Source organism: Vicia villosa, unplaced genomic scaffold (assembly GCF_029867415.1).
Source record: "Vicia villosa cultivar HV-30 ecotype Madison, WI unplaced genomic scaffold, Vvil1.0 ctg.000349F_1_1, whole genome shotgun sequence".
Lineage (NCBI taxonomy): Eukaryota > Viridiplantae > Streptophyta > Magnoliopsida > Fabales > Fabaceae > Vicia > Vicia villosa.
The window spans coordinates 442,120-463,050 of record NW_026705156.1 but is presented as its reverse complement, the minus strand read 5'-3'; the positions used below and the strand labels follow the sequence as shown (position 1 = coordinate 463,050).

Sequence of the window (20,931 nt, the reverse complement as noted above, 5' to 3'; positions counted from 1 at the left end):
CGTCCAAATGGACAAAGAAAAATAGCGGAAACATAAACAATGCGTCCAAATGGACAAAGAACAATAGCGGAAGCATAAATAATATGTCCAAATATACAAAGAGAAAATAGCGGAAACATAAATAATATGTCCAAATGGACAAAGAGAAAATAGCGGAAACATAAATAATATGTCCAAATGGACAAAGAGAAAATAGCGGAAACATAAATAATATGTCCAAATGGACAAAGAAAAAATAGCAGAAATATAAATAATATGTCCAAATGGACAAAGAAAAAATAGCAGAAATATAAATAATATGTCCAAATGGACAAAGAAAAAATAGCAGAAATATAAATAATATGTCCAAATGGACAAAGAAAAAATAGCAGAAATATAAATAATATGTCCAAATGGACAAAGAAAAAATAGCAGAAATATAAATAATATGTCCAAATGGACAAAGAAAAAATAGCAAAAATATAAATAATATGTCCAAATGGACAAAGAAAAAATAGCAGAAATATAAATAATATGTCCAAATGGACAAAGAGAAAATAACATAAACATAAAAAATATGTCCAAATGGACAAAGAGAAAATAACATAAACATAAATATGATGAATGATAAAATAAAGTATAAAGCAAGAAATATAAAGAACAATATAATAAAATGCGGAATTTAAAGTTAATTGTTAGTATGTTAGCACGAGAATCATCTTGAAGCTAGTCAAGTATATCCACGATGTTAGTGAAGATCGATGGTGAGTGAATGATGATCTCGGATTTAAAGTTAAATGAAAATTTATCAGAAGCTTGATAGAATCATAGCGACTACACGATAAATTTCCAAAAGTCTTAAATCAACTGCATACAATCTCTGCCATATTTGATCTTTTATTCTGATTCGGGACAAAGGAAAAAGATAAGAAATAATATCAAATAATATACAAAAATAAATATAAAACAAATTAAACTTAATTCATTCTTTTTGTGATTTTTTTGGAATTGATTTTAAGTTAACTAACAGGCTAATTAAACAAATAATTATACAAATAATTAAACTTAACAAGAAAAATATTATTTTATATGTCAAAAATTAAATTATAAAAAATATAAACCTAAATCTAAAAGGAAAATATTTTTGGAGTTTTTTGATTGGTTGAAAATAATTAAAAAAAAGCAATATTTACATAATTACTAATTAATTAAGCAAAATAAATTAATTATGAAAAGAAATAAAATATTTTTATGTTAAAAATTAAATAAACATTTTATCAACTTAAAACTAAAACTAAAACTTTTTTTTTTTGAGAAATTGAAAATATGCATGAATATGGAGTTTTTAATTCATGAACTCCTAACACTACTACATATTAAAAATTACATTGTACTTACTCTATGATGTCCCAGGAGTGGAATAGAGTGATTGAAATTGATTGAAAGTGGGTATTTGAATGAGCCTTGATTTTTACAAGTTTCTTGAAACTTTTGCAAAAAATATAAACTTAAGCTATGACTTTGTGGTGATTGTTGTTGTTCTTTGTGTTCCTTCCCCTTTTTTTTCTCCCCTTGAAAGAAGAAAATGAAGCTCTATTTATAGGAAAATGATTTGATCTTGAACCCTTGCTAGTTGGAATTTTCATGATTGATTTTGTGGAAAAAATATGATAATGGAATATTTTCAATGAGTGCATTTATTAACCATGATTAAAACACTCAAGTATTATTCTCTTCAATCTTGCAATAATATATTTAAGCATCTTGAATGGTCATTGCTTGCATCACATGAGCATCTTGGATAATATCTTTGAATTATCTCACTTTAATTAAACTTTAAATGAATAAAATTTAATTAAAATGAAATAAAAGTGTCATGAATCATGGATAGGTCGTGGATGCCCTTTAGACATATGGGAATTAAGATTGAATCACAAAAGAATTGGCCTTTTTGAAAAAGAATCAAGTTTTGGTCATTACTTGTTTCATGCATTTTTCCAAAAAAAGGTCAACTTCATCAAGGCATATCTCCCTCAATTTTGATCCTATGAAAGTGTTCTTTTACTTTTTGGAAAGCCCAAGATGTCCTCTACAACCCACTTTGGAAGCGTTTTTGCATTTGGAGAAGTTATCTTGATGATATGGGCTTTGACAAAAAACTGCTTTTTGTTGACTTTGAAAATGACCTGTAATGTTTTGGCTTATATCTCTTAGGCGGAAGCATTTCTTGACCTTGGTCCCAACATCAAAGTTGTAGAGAATTGAATTTCCTTGCGAATGAGCTTTGGTTGGAATTTTTCTGATAAATTATGAGAGAGTTATGGTCGGTCAAAGTTCAGTTGACTTTTAGGTAAAAAACTCTAATTTTGAAACTTGGAGTTTTGTCGATTTCTGAACTTTTCTTGATGAATTATGATCAACCATTGATCACATGATGAATCTTTTGACAAAATATGGATGTTGACAAAAAATTGCATTTTTGACTGTCTTTTGACTTTTTGGTCAAACTGGTCGTCTGTTGACTGTTTGAGCTGTTGACTGTGCGTCCGAGCGAATCGAAGTTTGAAAATTTGTCTGGTGGTACTTTGAGACATATGGAGATCCATGAAATCCATTTGAGGTCTCAAAAACTCGTTCTCCTGAAAACAAAAACAAAAACCCTAGTTAGGGACTGTTTGTGTAGGAGACAGTTAGGCGTACTTGATTTTTGTGCAGTGTTGAGTCTCTGTTGATCACGTGATTATCAGAAGACTTCTAGAACAAAATCTTGGAAATTTGAAGTGCGAAAAATTGATTTGACTGATGGTACAAACACGGAGAATTGCGCTGATAGCGGGTTTGACTGGTAACTAGCTGTCCGGGTATTAACGTAACAGTTAAAGTGAAAACTTAACAGTTAAAGTTAATTTTTTCTTTTTGTTTTTTTGTTGTGTTAATGGTGAGAAATTATTTACATGATTTGTTAGAAAAACACAAATATAATAAATAACTAAAATACATTGTACGCGAACAAAATTACCGTCAATAATAAGATTGAAAGGGATTTAATGCATAGAAAAATAAATATTTAACTAGCAATAAACACACATAATATTATCTTACTAATTAAACGACGGTATAATAGATAGTGTAATACTTAATACTGACAGTACAAATATTACCTAAACAAAACGTAGCGAACAGTACAGTAAACATAAAGAACGGTACATTCTAAAAAACAGAAGATACGACAAACTTTACATATGACGATTAATAATCCATGCTATGAACAACAGAAAATAGATGATCGGAAGTGTAACCATCGTAGGTCCGCATTTTTCAGGACTATGCAGACAGAAGAAGGACATGATCACCGTAAAAATAGTGATGACTATAAGAAAAAGTGTATCCATCCACTTTGCCATTTTTGTCGGGGAAGAAGAGAAAATAATTATGAGATAGAAGTTTGAGAAATTTGGGAGATGAGTGAAATTTGATGTGAGAATTTATGGAAAAAATGAGGAGTATTTATAGAGTGAAAAGAGAGAGATAGAGACGTTGGGAATGGAGTGGTACCGTTTGAATAGTAGTAGGATTTGAAAAAAAGTATGGTAGGTTTTTGAAAAGAAAAGGGGTATAGAATAAAGCTAGAATTTGATTCGAAAGAAAGAGATTTGAAAAGAAAGGAAGATATTTGAAAAGAAAGAAAGAGATTTTGAAAAAATAATATAGTATAAAAATAAAAATTAGTGGAAAATAAAACCAATAATAATTTAATTGTTACCAGTATAATCTGAAACCCGGACTCCGCGCCTGCAAATTTTAATTCTGTACCAACTGCGTCAGCATTATTTATCTGAAAATAAATCTCAAATAAACAGTGTATGAAGTGATAAACAGTATTTGGCGTTTATGTAAGAATAAATTTAACAGCGAACCAAAATATTGTATAAAAAATTCTAAAAATTGAGTATTCATAAAAATCAGGATATTTATGAAATAAAAATCCAAGATTGTATAAAACTCCAAATTTTTAGACAGAAGTCTTTTGACTTCTCTTTGAAAAAAAAAGACGCGGGCAAATTTTGGGGTATAACAATAATGATCATAACACTTAGAAAATGATGGGATCTCAGAGGTCAAAAATTGGGGTGCAACACATACCCCTACTCGAAAAGCAGATAGCCAACCTCCCCGATGAGGAAACCAACAGGCAGGACTCTGAGAGCGGTGCCCGACATCTTCATCGTGAATGACAAACGAAGTCTCTAGTAGTTCCAGATTCTGGTTGAAGTTCCACTAAAAAATTCATGCAATTTTCTATGAACAGAAGAACTTCAACCAAAATCTAAAAAGCTCCACGCTCAGAATACCACTCACGACGAAGGAAACAGCGAACTCATGCTAAACTCTCATCGACAATGATGAAGAAAATGTCAATGCTGTCGCAAACCACCCACACTTCATTGGAAAACACATAAAGTCATCCTAATATATCCTATCCACATGCATTTCTAAACAAAACAGAGAGAATGTAACAAAAAAAATGAGAAATAAGAGATTAAACTTACTTGGAATGAATGAAGTAAAGTTAAAAGCTTGAGAAATTGAAGAGCTAACAGCGGCAACAACGGCGGTGACGGATAGTAGAGGCAAAGAGTAGGAGTATGAAGAGAGAGACAGGGCGTAAAGTTCAATTGAATAAGGGTTTCGAGTATTTATAGACGTTTAAAACTCCCTTACGTGCCCTGCACACTCAGTCTGGGCCAGACGAAATCATCATTAAACTCTAATTCATAGGGATAGATTAGCCATGATTATGCATTAAATGCAACACGAGGCTCGAGGCGGGCACAAATACGCCATCTCTTCACATTCAGCTAACCTGTTCATATCTCCGTTCGCCGAGTTTAACCCTTCATCACCCCACGAACTTCTGCTTGTCAAAACGCCATTTCCTCGGTACCTTCTCTCCTCGTACATCAAAGTTGATCTTAAGTCATCACTCCCACGCCCGGAAGCAACAACTTAGGGAGCTCTTGTTCTGAACTAGCCCAACCTTTAGAATTGGCCAAATCCACTCCTATTTGTAGATCTGGCCCAATAAGCATTGACCCAATCCACTCATAAGTGTAAAACGACCCAATAAGCATTGACCCACGCACTAGGACGAATAGAGGACATTATTCTCTTTTGCCCAACAGTCGAGCACACGTGAACGATGGCCCCTCCACAAAGCCGGATCATCAGAGCACGACAATAATCATATCCTTGCCAACGGCTAGTTCGCCTTGCCTGACTAGATGAGGACTAATTCAACTGTCACCTACATTTTGGGCCTTGGAATCACACCGAACCTAAAACATCGTGACCACTAGCCACACGCTAAGGAGAACATTATAAATAGCCCTCACCTCTTAGAGGGCAAGGTATTGAATCACTCTCTTAAACATATACTTTCTGTTGTACCTTTACTTTCATTATTTCCATTGTTTTATTTTAAAAAAAACAATCATATTTTTTTAAGTTTTTTTAATTGCGAATTATCGAAAACCTAAAAATTTGGTATAATATTGAATCTTGTAAGTTGAATTAAAAATCCTAGATGTTCCGATAAGCCAACTTAATTACTAGGTATGCAGAAATATTAGTAGCAGAGACGCAAATTCAAACTAGAAACAACTCACATATTCACATTTAAAAATTGAATTTCAACCACTTTACTACTAAAGAAAATCCTAAATAATCAATCCTCATGTTTTAGGGTAATATACTCTGATAAAATAATTTTTAAATATGCGAAATAAACTCAATTATTATTTTATTAAAATTTCCTCTTCTATAATATAAGAAAATTAATGGTTGTGGAAAAGTCCAAAATACCCTTTTTTGATTTTTTGCCACCACATTAAAATTGTGGTTTTTTGGTCTTTGTACCATAAAATTATTAATTTTATTATTAAAATAATACTACCTCCGATCTCATTTATAAGAAAAGATTCTCTTTTTAGATACATTGAATAAATAATGTATTTGAACAATATATTGTCCAGATACATTATTTATTCAATGTATCTAAAAAGTGAATCTTTTCTTATAAATGGGACCAGAGGTAGTACAACTCTTATATTTTATCAAACTTATCAAATCTCTCCCTATTCTCTATTTTTTTCTCTTTCATCATTTTCTCACATCTATCTTCTAAAACAAATCTATTAATCTATAATATAAGAAAATTAATGGTTGTGAAAAAAGTCAAAAATACCCTTATTTAATTTTTTGCCACCACATTAAAATTGTGGTTTTTTGATCTTTGTATCATAAAGTTCTTAATTTTATTATTACGAAAAATGTTATTTATGATCCAAATATTTTTATTCAAAAATGGAATAGGCCAAAAAATATATTATTGATCTAAATATTTTTATATACGAAAATTTGATATTGATCCAAATATTTTTGTAAATGACACTTTAACAAAAATAATATTTATATATGGAAAAAATCTATTATTTACGAAAAATGGTATATATGATCCAAATATTTTTATTTCAAGATGGTATACGGGAAAATAATCTACTATTGATCTAAATATTTATATATGCGAAATTTACTATTGATTCAAATATTTTTGTAAATCTAAACAAAAATGAGGTCTGTATACGGGAAAAAAATCTATTACTAATCTAAATATTTTTATATACGAGAAATGGTATTTATATTTAAATATTTTTGATCCAAAAATGGTATACGGGAAAAAATCTATTATTGATCTAAATATTTTTTTATACAAAAATTTAATATTGATCCAAATATTTTTGTAAATTATACCTAAATAGAAATAATACTTGTATTATTATTTACGAAAAATGTTATTTATGATCCAAATATTTTTTATTCAAAAATGGTTCACGGGAAAAAATCTACTATTGATGTAAATATTTTTATATACGAAATTTAATATTGATCCAAAATTTTTTGTAAATGATACCTAAACAAAAATGAAGTCTGTATACGGGAAAAAATCTATTATTAACCAAAATATTTTTGTATAGGAGAAATGATATTTATGATTAAATATTTTTTATCCAAAAATGGTATACGGGAAAAAAATATATTATTAATCTAAATATTTTAATATACAAAAATTTAATATTGATCCAAATATTTTTGCAAATGATACCTAAACAAAAATAATATTTGTATACGGAGAAAAATCTATTATTTACAAAAAATGGTATTTATGACCCAAATATTTTTTATTTAAAAATAGTATACGGGAAAAAAATTATTACTGATCTAAATATTTTTATATACGAAATTTACTATTGATCCAAATATTTTTGTAAATGATACCTAAACAAAAATGAAGTCTGTATATGGAAAAAAATTTATTATTAATTTAAATATTTTTATATACGAGAAATGATCGCGTAACCGAACAGAACCCGTGCGTATGCACGGGTTTGTTACTAGTTAGAATTTAAAAAAAGAAGGTATGAGCATTGGAATGACTACAATACCCTTGCAAGATAAATGAAATTACATTACATACCTTAGTAAGTAATCTAATCGTATACGATTTCATTACAATGAACAGTGGTTCCTTATTGTGGAAAAGAATATAAAGAATTGCACAATCAAGTAGATCTGAATTCACATGGGACATCCCCAGAAAAAGAAGAAAACGTTACTCTTCCCCGTGTTACCTACCTACTACTTCTTACTAAATAAACTGCTATCATTACATTTCATTAATCATTAACCATAGAGAGAGAAACAGAAACACTGCTCCATCTCGATGGCGGAGCTCCGTCACTCCTCCTCAATCGGCTCCCGAACCGCTTCTTCCCCGATGAAGCGCGACGCCGCCGGCGCCGGCGATTCCTCCCCACTAATTCCCGAAAACGACCTCTCCGACGACGATCGCCACTCTCCTAAGGACCGGGACCGTCCTCCTTGCTCGCATTTTCATCACCTCTGCTCCTACTTCACAGACGACCATAGGGTTCCTCTTCACAATTCCAAGATCTCTATATTCTTCACCTTACTTCTAGTGCTTGCTGGCTTGCTCGGTTTATTCACAATCCTCCATAAATTGGTCAGTACTCCCCGCATTCCTAGATTTCCCTCTAATCTTCACTAGTTATGCATTGAATTTGTAAGAAATCAATAATGCCTTACTTTAATTTTATCTCCTTCAAGTTGTGATAATAATTTGACTCTGATTTCGTTCTTTTGTAGAACTCCCCTTACTTGTGTAAAAAAGACGGGATTGTTCTTCACTGTCCACATGTGAGTTATCCAAAGGTTCATAGTTTTGATGTTGTTTTTCACATACACTGTTCACTCAGCCTGTGTGGTATGTTTTGTAGGTCAAAGAATCAGCATCTCTTTGGGAAAATCCTTACTCATCCACAACATCGTGGAAGCCGTGTGCCGAGCGCAGGGATGGTGCTATATCAGGTTTCCTGGCCTCTAATTTGTGTCTGCATTTACTTTCTCATCAGCATATCAAACAAACCATGCCAAAAGAGCTATTAAACAAACTAATAAGAATTAACAACATCAGGGTTTTAAAAAACGTTCCGCGACCGCGAAAACGGCCGCGACAAAACGGTTTTGGCAGATGCTGATACCTATACTATTATCACCGTTTTTATATATTGAAGAACAAATTATGGTTAATTCACTTCGCGACGACCGCAATCAGTGTTGTGGCACCTATACCGACCGAAATCGCAAAAACCTTTACGCGACCGTGACGCGACCTCGACCGTTTTTTAAAACCCTGAACAACATATTCTACACCCAGTAGTTATGACATAAGTATCATTGACAAACTACAGTTATGATTGGTACATCAAGATAGACATTTGAACTAATGCTCAACAATGTTTTTTAGTTAATGAAGTGGATGGACCCTTAACTTTTTTTATTGCCCTCTTCTTCCTTTAACCCTCTCCTATGAATGGTCTTCATGGTTTGATACTGTCCTTCTGTATGTCTACACTCTACATTCTATAAACGGTTCTTCAAAATTTCCCTTTCAGTGTAATATTCCCCAATCATTTCATATAGGTTAGTGTGGGTATGTTCATATTAGTCCTATATAATGTTGTTTTTAATACTATTGCTGTTGCTGATAGTACTTCTACACTTCCATACAGAACTTCCTCATGAAAATGCAACAAATGGCTATATATTCATTCACGCTGAAGGTGGTCTAAATCAGCAAAGAATTGCGGTACGGGTAGTTCTTTCAATTGCGACACGCTCTAGTCTAGACTGTTTTCCTTTTCTGAAATTCACACCGAGTTTTTCATTTTGTTGCTCGTTTTCTTTTGCGTTGCCATCATTACCTGGTAAATTGGTACACTTTAGATGGATAATATTTATTCCTGCTGTCCAATATGTGAGCTCTATGTTCTTTGAGCTGACTGATATAACTAAAAATGAACCTAATGAAAAATTTAATGACAGTATTTATTTGCATACTTGTTCAATACTTCTATTCCGGGTTTCTTTTTTAGATAAAATCAATTGAGTGAACTATATGACTATAAGTCCATATTGGTGCTCGGGTAATATTTCCGACGAGCCTCTGCATTCTTATTTGGTTTTAAAGCGCCATCACAAAAGTGTGCTGTTTCAAATTTGATGCACTGGCAATACCACTACAATTATTATTTAAATTTGAGTTTTCACTCTCATTTGATCCATGATGTTGATTTTACTGCTGTGTAAGTAGAAGTTGGCTACATGAAATGACACTTTGCATTTGTAGAATCATAATATTATATAAGACTTATCTCTGAAATGACACTTTGCATTTGTAGAATCATAATATTATATAAGACTTATCTATGAAATGCACTTTGCATTAAGTTTTGTAGAATCATTTCATAAGTATTTATCAATTGATGGTTTATTTTGGCCCCTATTCCATAATGCAGATATGCAATGCAGTGGCTGTTGCAAAAATAATGAATGCGACTCTTATTTTGCCTGTGTTGAAACAGGACCAAATTTGGAAAGACCAAACGTGAGATCTCTTGTCCAAAACTTTTTTCATGTTGTTTTGATCAGTTAAATTGCTGCCAGCATTTTGCCAAGCACACATTTGACGTATCACATCATAAATAGAATAAATTTTTTACCCCATGTCATTAGTTTTTGAATTTCTAATCAATCTGGCTAAACTTTTTATCACTCCACTACTACTTCCCTCCTTTCTCGGCTGTAGATGTTGTCTTGCCTTGCATGGAAGATTTCAATAACAACCACCTTGCTGAGTATTGCTAGAGTAGAAGGATACAATACAAGGGAGTTTAAGCAGTTAGAATTAGTTACTTTGTCGAGGAGGCTCAATTAAATAAATAAAGGAAAAATAGTAGAAGAGGGTTGAGTGATTGGGGTTGGTTAGTATGGAAAAACAGAATAGTGGCTTAGTTGTAGAAGGGGGAACTTTTATTGGACAGATTTATTTCCATGTTCTGTTAATTTTTCAGTTCAATAAAAGAAGGGTGGAAGTTCCACCCTCTGAGGTCAAGGAGAGTGCTAAAGGGACATGAAAAATAACCCACACATTGGGTAAGAGGGGTGAAGAAACAGATACATGTTTGTGAGGAAAAAAGTTTGAAGCGATGACCCTCGAGGTAGCCTTGCTGCAGCAACAGACAAAGGATTCAGAAAGCGACAAGGGGGAGTGCAGCAGCCAATAATCCTTTTTTTGTGCGAAGAAGATCAAATTTCCTTATCTTGACAGTAGCATTCTGTTTGGTTGGGTACTCGACCCAAAAAACTTCTTAAAGGAGCGTTGGATAAAGCTTTTTTGAGAAGCTGCAGGAAAAACCGGTTATAGAGATGGAATTAGAGCATGACCCAATGGCAGAAAGTTTGACTTGAGGATGAGATTACGGTGGAGGAGAGTAATATAAAGGACAGAGAGGGGGACACAACACTGGTTCATGCAGCATCAACCATGAGGATTCAGATAACCAGTCTGGTTATGCTTCCACCACCAGTGCGTCCAGGCGGTGGCCTGTCGGTTGTTAGTTACTGACAGAACCATTATTTGCAGGTATGTCAAAGATAAGGCTCAGTACTGTAGATGTTTTGGATCTGGAGACAGAAACGGGCGGAATTGGCATTCTGCAAATGGGTCTTCTTCTTTACCCATTGGCTCGGGCTCAAATCAATCTTAAATTTAGGTACATGAGCAAGGAGATGGAATGCTGCCAATCTGCCAATGGCAGTTAATGTTTGAACTAATGAGCCAAGCCAAAACCTATAGGCAAATAGACTGCAATTATTAATGAGACATGGCTCCTACCTGTACTCCCTATTTCTTCTTCAAGCAGATCAGTGCAGCGGCCATGCTGCCTCTACTACAGCTGAATATCGATCAATAATAACCCCCCAGAGGCTCAAATAAGTTTTTTCTCAAGAGCAAGAATCAGGTCCTAACTTAAGTCCCAGTAGGTTTCAGGCAGCAGATAGGTGGGGAGATTTTAATCGAATGGGAGTTAAAACACCTTTTGTTGGTTCAGTTGGCCCAATTCAAGGCCGGACTTCGTTGCCCCTCCCCACCCCCACCCACCAAAATCTTATCTGGCCCAGCCCAGAGCTCAGACAGGGGAGCATTGGTAGGGAGTTGGACCAGGTTTCAGTCTCTAGCAAAGTCTACAGCATTGGTAGGGAGTCAGACCAGGTTTCAGTCTCTAGCAAAGTCTCCCCACCTTGGAAACTAGTAACTTAAAGGGCGTGGTATTTAGAACTGTTTACATATCCAAAAAAAGAGAGGCTAAACTGCATTGAGAACCCAACCGAACTAATCTCTAAAACACCAATTTGTTAGCATTATTGTGCAAACTGAACTGCTGCTTACAACATGATCAATGAACTGAACTGTGGTATAAAAATAGTCCGGTGAACCATAATTAAATTAATTTCTGTTGATTGGATCTAGTCTTTGTGTTTTCGCTCCCTATTGTTACCCGCCAAAATATCAATACAATCAAAATGGGATATTAATAGGTAGACACAATGGTGAAATGCATTTTTTACAAAGAGTTTGGCTAATGGAAAAATGTGTTAACTTTTAATTTCTTTTCAGTCAATTTTATAACTTCAGTAGAAGACGATTGAGATTTGATTAATTTAGAAAAAACCGTACAATAGTTCAATTGTAAAAGGGGGAACCCTCTTAAGAGAGGATTCTCTTTGTTCCGTTGATTCTTCAGTTTTTCAATAAAATCATTTTGGTTGTTCTTTTTTCTGATCGTGGATTCCTAACAATGATGGTGCATTTTATAATTACAGGAAATTCGAAGACATTTTTGACGTGGACCACTTCATTGACTACTTAAAGTATGATGTCCGTATTGTCCGCGATATCCCAGAATGGTTTACTGATAAAACAGAGCTATTTTCTAGTATAAGGTTTGATAGATTCTTGTCCCTTAGTAGGGTCTGTTGAAAATCTAAATCCCAAGCTGCTGCAAGTGATGAAGAACTATTTACATATGCACAAGGAATGTGTCATGTATCTAGTGAAAGGACTTCTTTATACGAAAGCGGAGGAGTAAATCTTAGCCATATAACTGTTTATGGATGGTCAAGATTGAATGTTTTTCTAATGGTCCACCACTTAAAAAGTCACATGATTTTATCTTCTAACCCGACATTTCATGGTTCGATTAAGGGCCAAGTTTTATTCCTCTACTCGCGTAAAGATGACCTTCTCACTTGATATGTCTCCACCTACTCTGAAAGTAAATTGTCAAAGTTAGTCTATTTAATAACTCATTGTAGATATTAAGTTTCATCAATTCAATGTCTACAAAGAAGTTGCTAAATGAAGTAACTATGACAAAAGTTACTTTTGAACTAAGATGGTCTCAATCATATGTGTGTGTGTGTGTGTAATATCAATTTGAGGGATTGATTAGTATGTCGAAAGCCAGTATCATGCTCGTTTGCTGTTTCATTCATGAACTGATTGACATAAGGTTTGGTTGATCTGCTGCATTTTGTTATCAAATGGCGTTACAATTATGATTTTGCAGTTAGATTCCCGTGCCTTTTATTTCAGTTTGTCAAATGCACAAATTCCCCTGCCAGTATGTCAAAACTAGTTTTTACTTTTTATGTTGGTTTTCTATTTCATCTGAGGATTTATTTACATGGATTTTGGTTCAAGTGCTGAGTGTTTAGACCAAATAGCTTGACTATTATGAGTTTAAATTACTTCTTCACTATGAATATCCTGCATTGATGATGGTTTGAGAGGCCATGGGTTGTTGTGAATGGACAGAGAAGACACAAACCAAATCTCCTTTGTATATGCCTTTTATATACAACTTTTTACATGCTACTCTTAACTTTGGCAAATTATTACTACTGTTATCAACATTTTCCAATAATTGCTCAATATTGATGCCACTGACTTGACTAACAAAGCAAGTTGTCTTTCAGACGAACTGTGAAGAACATTCCAAAATATGCACCTGCACAGTTTTACATCGACAATGTTCTGCCTCGCATCAAGGAGAAAAAGATTATGGCTCTGAAACCATTTGTTGATAGGCTAGGGTAGGCCAACGATGATACAAATGCTAGATTCCACTTCTTATTTTATTTTATGTAGTTGATGTTGTCATAATGACCCTGTTATTGTTTCAGATATGACAATGTTCCTTCAGAAATCAACAAGTTGAGATGTAGAGTCAATTATCATGCTCTGAAGTTTCTTCCTGATATAGAGCAGATGGCAGATTTACTAGCATCGAGGATGAGAAACAGAACAGGCAGTTCAAACCCATATATGTATGTGATGACATTCACGATCAAAGACTTGTAGATGATTTTAGGTGCATTATTGAATTGTCAGTAATTTAACAGTTTTACTGTAAACAGGGCATTGCATCTTAGATTTGAAAAAGGAATGGTGGGCCTATCGTTTTGTGATTTTGTGGGGACAAGAGACGAGAAAGCTAAAATGGCCGAATATAGAAAAAAGGAATGGCCTCGACGGTATAAGGTGCCATACTACTTTTTTTTTTTTTTAAATTTTAGATCATAATGAGCACTTGGAACCTCTCAATTTCATTGGAACATTTTGATCACCCCATAATTGTTGAAAATGCAGAATGGTTCCCACTTGTGGCAATTGGCTCTGCAGAAGCGAAAGGAAGGGCGTTGCCCTCTAGAGCCTGGCGAAGTGGCTGTTATTCTTCGGGCTATGGGCTATATGAAGGAAACTCAAATTTATGTAGCTTCTGGACAAGTTTATGGTGGACAGAATCGGATGGCTCCTCTAAGGAATATGTTCCCTAATCTGGTAAGACCTCTCTACTGCCATGTGAATTATAAAAAATGAGCATGGTGCTCTGCCTTGAAGTTCTTTAAGTTTATTAGAAGCTTTATTGCTTTCTTTGGTTTGTTTAGTGAAAATCAAATCCATTATGTAGTGAATTTAATGGTGTCATGACATGAGATTTTGTGTTGTCAATAAAAGCTGTGAAGCTATGATGCAATGATCTCTTGCTCTTTGTTATGCTCAATTTATTCATCAATAACTTAACATGTCTATCTGTTTGCTACTTTTGCAATATGATGAATATTAGGTTACAAAGGAGGAGTTGGCAACTAAAGAGGAGTTAGATGGTTTCAGAAAGCACGTGACGAGCCTTGCAGCTCTTGATTTCTTAGTGTGCTTGAAGTCAGATGTGTTTGTGATGACCCATGGAGGCAATTTTGCTAAGCTGATAATTGGGGCCAGAAGATACATGGGTCACCGTCTAAAGTCAATTAAGCCTGACAAAGGATTAATGTCCAAGTCTTTTGGGGATCCGTACATGGGTTGGGCTCCTTTTGTAGAAGATGTTATTGTGACTCATCAGACACGGACGGGATTGCCCGAAGAGACTTTCCCTAACTACGACCTGTGGGAGAACCCTCTGACTCCTTGCATGTGTAAAGCCTGACCATAGCTATTTTTATTGATGCTTTACACTGGGACATTATACCATCTAAGTTATGAGTTCAATATATCTCTAAGGTAAAGTGAAAACACAGTCCGTGGTTAATTCACCCTGAGGTAGGAGGGACAGTAAATAGAGATTTGGAGAAGAGGTAATGGCTTGCAGGAAAGAAATGAGGTTGACTGTTGGTTATCATTTCATAGAATAGATTCCCTACTATTGAGGGTTCTCCTTGCCGAGAAACCTGGTGGTTTTTTTTCTTTTCATCTAACATGTAGCAATACCTCAAGTCCACTTTTCTCCCTCTTGAAAAGAAACTGACAATTTTTTGAACTGAGAAAAAAGTGCAAATTGTTGATTGAATTAAATGTTGTTAAGTTCCTTTTGTTGTTAAAAAGATTATTTAAGAGCCCTTAGGAGGCTTTTCAGGTATAGCTTATATAGCATATATATGTGGCCAAAAAATGGGAAACATTTGATTGTGTTCTTCAGCCAAAAAGAGCCAAGTGAATTTTTTTGGCAATCATTAGTGTTAATTAAAAATATTATAATTACATTGCTATGGAAGGCAGGTATGATGAGTGTCAGTTATACACTCTTGTTTCACTCAAGGAAACAGATTCAGGTAAAAGTGTTTTAAACTCGTAAATAAAGTATTCTATATTATGTATTATTTGTATTATCAATAGATAAATAAAATAGTATACCATCAGTCCTATTATACATAATATATTCAGAATAGTGAACCTTAGACCTAGCCCCCACTAAGATCAAAGGTCACTAAAATCTAAACCCTAAAAAAAAGGAATATGTATGGAGTATGCTGTCTTGCTTATTCATATGACAAAATGTTATTTGAAATTCAATTTTAGACATTTAAATTCGATGATAAATCAAACATATGTCCAAAACAGCTCAATATTAAGAGTGCGTGTAACCATCTATCGAACATCATTCATTAATCACAAATTTGAATGTTATTGATCACAATTTCGTTTTCATGTATTGCAATTACATTGACTTTTATTCTGGACAGTTAACTACATTGATATAAACACTTACAAATTGTAGCTAACTACGATGACATTTGTGGATAACATTTGTGGTTACTGAGTTGTGACTTGTGACTTGTGACATCTACTATATCTAGTAATCTAATTTTGGATAACATTTGTGGTTACTGAGTTGTGACTTGTGACAATACTATATCTAGTAATCTAATTTTGCACGTCATTACTTTTGTATGCGACTACATTAGCCATACAAAATATTGTTGAATTTAGATGTTGAAATAACATTAGTGATTATCCAATGCTTAGTTCGTTGGTGCAAATCATGGGATATTTCTTCAAAAATAAAATAGATTTTTGCGGCCATTTAAATTATTTAACTATTAGATTAGTTCTTTAATTTCTTTTAACATAGATTTTTAAGTTTTATTACCTCTAATCGTTATCCCTTTTAATTTATTCTATTATTCATTTATTCTATTACAAAAATACACATATCAATTATAGCATTGATATCGACATGATATGAACAGAATTGGCTACTTATTCAACAAGTAGTAATTTTACATCTCCTATGAAACTAATCAATTTTAAAATTAGATTAAACAAGTTGTGAGTAATTGTGTAAATTTCCTTTTAAGATTTTCGTACAATAATAATGGCCTATGAAAAGATATAGACTTGACAATATATTCCTCTTCGCTGTTGTAGAAAATGACAAAAGGATACACGCCGATAGATAAATTAAAACACAAACCCTTACTTTTCTCAAGCTAGCAAGTAGCATTAGTCTTTATTTTTATTTTTATTTTTATTTTTTTTTGGATTTATCCACCATTTTCGATTCACATAGTGAACCGACTAATCTAGTTTCGTGGTTCGGAGGGATGACTCAGCCAAGTCTTGTTTCCACCAAGATTTTCATTTTAGGTGATAATAGTTGGACAAGAGGCACACGTGTGCTTTATTGACATCTGATGCGAAGCAAACAAGACCACACGTGTGCAGCCGTCCACATTAAATCCAACACACGCGAGTCACGACACTGTTAAAGTCTAAAATGGTTACCGCTACAGTACAAGCAAATCTCAATAGTACTCTAAAAATTAGAGTAGCGTATAAATTAATAATTTCTCATGATTATTACTTAAGTGCGTTGGACTTGTTGGTGTGGATGGAACAACCGCACTAGCTGTAATGAAGTGTTTATCCATCTCTCTCTACATTCTCCTCTGTCTCTTCTCTTTTCAATGGTATTTTCCTCCTTTTTTTTTTATTTATCATCTTGCTATAATTTACTTGATTCTGTTGTATATTCCCTTATACTGTGATCGATAATTCTCTAATACAAATTGTCTGTGTTAATTCAGTGTATCATCTATAAATATCTCTGAGAGTGACATACAACAAGCTAGCATCCCACCAAGAGGTTGGAATTCATATGATTCCTTTTGCTGGACTATTTCCGAACAAGAATTCCTACAAAATGCTGAAATTGTTTCTCAGCGTCTCCATCATCATGGATACGAGGTATGTGCTCTCTCCAAGTAACCAACCATAGCTTATGTTTGAGATTGTATTTGTTTGTTCTAGTTTTTATGATATCCTTGCTTCAAACACTTGTAGTATGTTGTGGTGGATTATCTCTGGTATAGAAGAAAAGTCGAGGGCGCTTTTCATGACTCTCTGGGATTCGATGTGATTGATAAATGGGGGAGGGTCATTCCTGACCCGGGGAGATGGCCTTCTTCGAATGATGGGAAGGGGTTTAGCCAAGTGGCGAATCGAGTGCATAGCATGGGTTTGAAGTTTGGAATTCATGTTATGAGAGGGATTAGTACACAAGCTGTCAATGCAAACACGCCTATTCTAGATACCAAAACGGTATTGCTTTGTAAATCTTCTACGACTTGAATATGGTTTCGTTTCTTTCTTAAATTAGTAACATTACCAACAAGGTATGATGATATTGTTTTACTTTTATGTCAAGCTTTTTGTTTTACTTCCTTCCCTTTCGATTTCTTAGGGAGGTGCTTATCAAGAATCTGGTCGAGTGTGGTATGCGAAAGACATAGCAATCCGTGAAAGGGCTTGTGCATGGATGCCTCATGGTTTCATGAGTGTAAATACAAATTTGGGCGCTGGCAAAGCTTTTTTGAGGTCCCTTTATCAGCAGTATGCTTCATGGGATGTTGATTTTGGTATTTACACTTTTATTTTACAATCTTTTATGCTCATGTTTGATTTAGGGCCTTAGGGGTTTCACAAGAGCAAAAATAGTAACAGAAATTACTGTATGGGCTCTAAACTATAGTAAGCACTTATGCCTTTCTCTGGCGATGATTTTGATAGATTGTCTATTTTCCTTGCAGTGAAACATGACTGTGTATTTGGCGAAGACTTGGATTTAAGTGAAATAAGCTATGTATCAGAGGTATCATACTGTCTCCCCCTTCCCCGTCATTCTCTTTCTCATACAAACACTGACACTATTATGCCAGGGTTATTGGCAAACTTACCATATGACATGTCATTATTGTAGGTTCTCCGGGAGGTTAATCGCCCCATTGTCTATTCATTGTCTCCTGGAGCCAAAGTGACACCAGCCATGGCCAAGGATGTCAGTGGACTGGTCAATCTATATCGTATAACAGGGGATGACTGGGATACATGGGTGGATGTCAAATCTCATTTTGATATATCAAGGTTGTTAAATTACTGTGTTTTGCTTCAAAATACTTCTTTCTATGTTGCAACTTTGCTGCTTCTCAAACTGTGATCTGTTGTTCCATCATCCTATCATTTAATTTAATTCATTTAATTCTGAATCAGAGATTTTGCAGCTGCGCATATGATAGGGGCAAAAAGTTTAATGGGGAAATCATGGCCGGATTTGGACATGCTACCATTTGGATGGCTAACTGATCCTGCTAGTTGTCAGAGTAAGCCCTATTATTCAATCTATGTTGATTGACTATGCTTTTGTATCATTTCAACGAGAATCTATGACACACACATAGAGCAATGACAACCAAACAAATTATGAAATAAAATAGTTTTTTTGAAAACCCGTCTTAATTTTGCAGCAGTAATAAGGCTGTGTTGCTACCTTTTCTTATTCGTGTATGAATATCACTCGTGACCCTTTAATCATGACACTGAATTTTCACCTCTTCCTTTTGAAGCTTCAAATACAGGTCCACGTAGGTATAGTAACCTCAACCTAGAAGAGAAGAGGACACAGGTATTAATAAAACCATAACTAAGTTTCTTTCCCATAAATTCATTTGTTAATATGTGTGACTTATCAAAAGAAACTGAGTGAATGTATTCCTACACAGATGACCTTATGGGCAATGGCAAAGTCTCCCCTAATGTATGGGGGCGATTTACGGAAGATTGATCCCACAACATATGGTCTTATCACAAATCCTACCCTGCTGGAGATTAATTCTTTTAGCTCAAATAATATGGAGGTATATGATCCATCGAACTTTTTTTTTGGGAGAAAGGGTCAAAATATGTTTGTCAATTTAATGTATTTTGTGGTATTGGCAGTTTCCTTACATTGCAAGCTTGAAGAATGAAGATCAGGATTCCGAAAGGCAAAAGAGAAGAAGCTACAGAGAAACAAAAGCATCATATACACATTCATTAGGCCTCACTAGCTGCACTGAGCCAAAGGCAAGGGGTTGGACTAGTGAGAGTATTAGTCATTATCCTGAAAGAATCTGTTGGAAAAGGAATTTAGGAAACAAGCATCTTGACCCCTTCTGCATGCACAAGAGAGAATTGAACATGGCATTGTAATCATGCTTTGTCTTGTCACTTTATGCTCTATTTGCTTAACTTTGATTTGATTATTTGAGTTCTTGTTAACAGTAGAAATCGTTGTATTGGTATTGATGCAGAGATGAAGAGAATATGTATAAAGATTATCATCATTTAGTTGCAGAGAACAGAATAAAATTTTGCTTGGATGCTTCTCCAAAACAAAACCTTACTTCCAAAGAGTTCAAGAGAGGTACATTTTCACCCTGCAGGTGGGATTCAAATCAGGTACGTACATTGCGTCGTTCCATGTTTAAATTGTATAATTTAATCAATTTGTAATTTTGATATATTCAAAGATTATTTTTGTTTGTGCATCACTGTTTATAACCGTAATGTCTTCTCGAGACAACCTTTTGATTTACTTTACATGCATTTTTTTAAATTTTAAATCTGTATATTCTATTGGATGTTAATCTATGCAGTCTTATAACAGATGTGGCGGCTGAACAGTAATGGGACCCTGGTAAATAGCTATTCAGGTTTATGCGCAATAGTAGAGCCTGTTAAAGGTGAAATTTGCAAATACTTACTACTTTATGGAAATATTGTCCTTTTGCAATTTCTTGGGTTTATCCTGGTCTCTCATTTAGTTTATCTTTACTCATATAACGCTAGCTGGTCATTTATGCAGCTACTATTAATTCTGCTGGTTTTCGCGCTTGGGCTGCAACCGGAAGAGCAGGTCAGTTAACTTAAACTACTGATAAATCTTGAGAATTCTCATTTAGGCACTTGAACTAGCATGCCACAGAAAAGTATCGTTTGTTATGCTTTTCTAACTCCAAGAGTTGTATGTTATGCAGGAAAAATCTATGTTGCTTTCTTCAATCTAAGTGAACAGAAGGCGGTTATATCTTTAAAGACATCAAACCTATCTAAGGTTTTTGTTAGGAGAGACTTGAGTTCTTGTAAAGGCAGGGAAGTGTGGAGTGGAAGAAACGTTGTAATAACGCATGGGGTGTTATCTGCGGAAGTGGAAATGCATGGAACTGCACTATTTGTTCTAAATTGTAATTAGTTTGGTTCCATAAATAAGTGGTTTGTAATAGTTAAAATGCACTTAATCCAAGTCAAATTTGGGGGGAAGTTGCACATAGAGTATATGTTTATAAAAAAAATGAAGAAACTTTTTATATATTAAA

The 20,931-nt window shown here is 34.2% G+C and overlaps 2 protein-coding genes across 2 annotated transcripts; both read left to right on the top strand.

The window, feature by feature from the left end:
• Window positions 1-7,562: 7,562 nt before the first annotated feature.
• LOC131627127 (protein PECTIC ARABINOGALACTAN SYNTHESIS-RELATED-like) lies at window positions 7,563-15,379 on the top strand. The gene is made up of 11 exons (XM_058897956.1): window positions 7,563-8,059; window positions 8,203-8,253; window positions 8,334-8,424; window positions 9,129-9,205; window positions 9,915-10,003; window positions 12,283-12,402; window positions 13,438-13,554; window positions 13,645-13,788; window positions 13,879-14,002; window positions 14,111-14,302; window positions 14,589-15,379. The coding sequence occupies exons 1-11, from the start codon at window positions 7,760-7,762 to the stop codon at window positions 14,946-14,948; spliced, it is 1,665 nt and encodes a 554-aa protein (XP_058753939.1). The 5' UTR covers window positions 7,563-7,759; the 3' UTR covers window positions 14,949-15,379.
• Window positions 15,380-17,049: 1,670 nt separating this feature from the next.
• LOC131627126 (uncharacterized) lies at window positions 17,050-20,931 on the top strand. The gene is made up of 14 exons (XM_058897955.1): window positions 17,050-17,208; window positions 17,326-17,485; window positions 17,582-17,839; window positions 17,982-18,156; window positions 18,328-18,389; window positions 18,498-18,661; window positions 18,788-18,897; window positions 19,141-19,199; window positions 19,297-19,431; window positions 19,514-19,761; window positions 19,867-20,014; window positions 20,223-20,298; window positions 20,421-20,471; window positions 20,593-20,931. The coding sequence occupies exons 1-14, from the start codon at window positions 17,153-17,155 to the stop codon at window positions 20,805-20,807; spliced, it is 1,917 nt and encodes a 638-aa protein (XP_058753938.1). The 5' UTR covers window positions 17,050-17,152; the 3' UTR covers window positions 20,808-20,931.

Bases quoted from the DNA above. Each gene is read 5' to 3' on its own strand.
- LOC131627126 (XM_058897955.1), top strand. From the start codon at position 17,153: ATGAAGTGTTTATCCATCTCTCTCTACATTCTCCTCTGTCTCTTCTCT. The intron at 20,015-20,222 runs GTACGTACATTG...GTCTTATAACAG, and splicing joins GCAGGTGGGATTCAAATCAG to ATGTGGCGGCTGAACAGTAA. The intron at 20,299-20,420 runs GTGAAATTTGCA...TCATTTATGCAG, and splicing joins AATAGTAGAGCCTGTTAAAG to CTACTATTAATTCTGCTGGT.
- LOC131627127 (XM_058897956.1), top strand. From the start codon at position 7,760: ATGGCGGAGCTCCGTCACTCCTCCTCAATCGGCTCCCGAACCGCTTCT. The intron at 8,254-8,333 runs GTGAGTTATCCA...TATGTTTTGTAG, and splicing joins TTGTTCTTCACTGTCCACAT to GTCAAAGAATCAGCATCTCT. The intron at 14,303-14,588 runs GTAAGACCTCTC...GATGAATATTAG, and splicing joins GGAATATGTTCCCTAATCTG to GTTACAAAGGAGGAGTTGGC.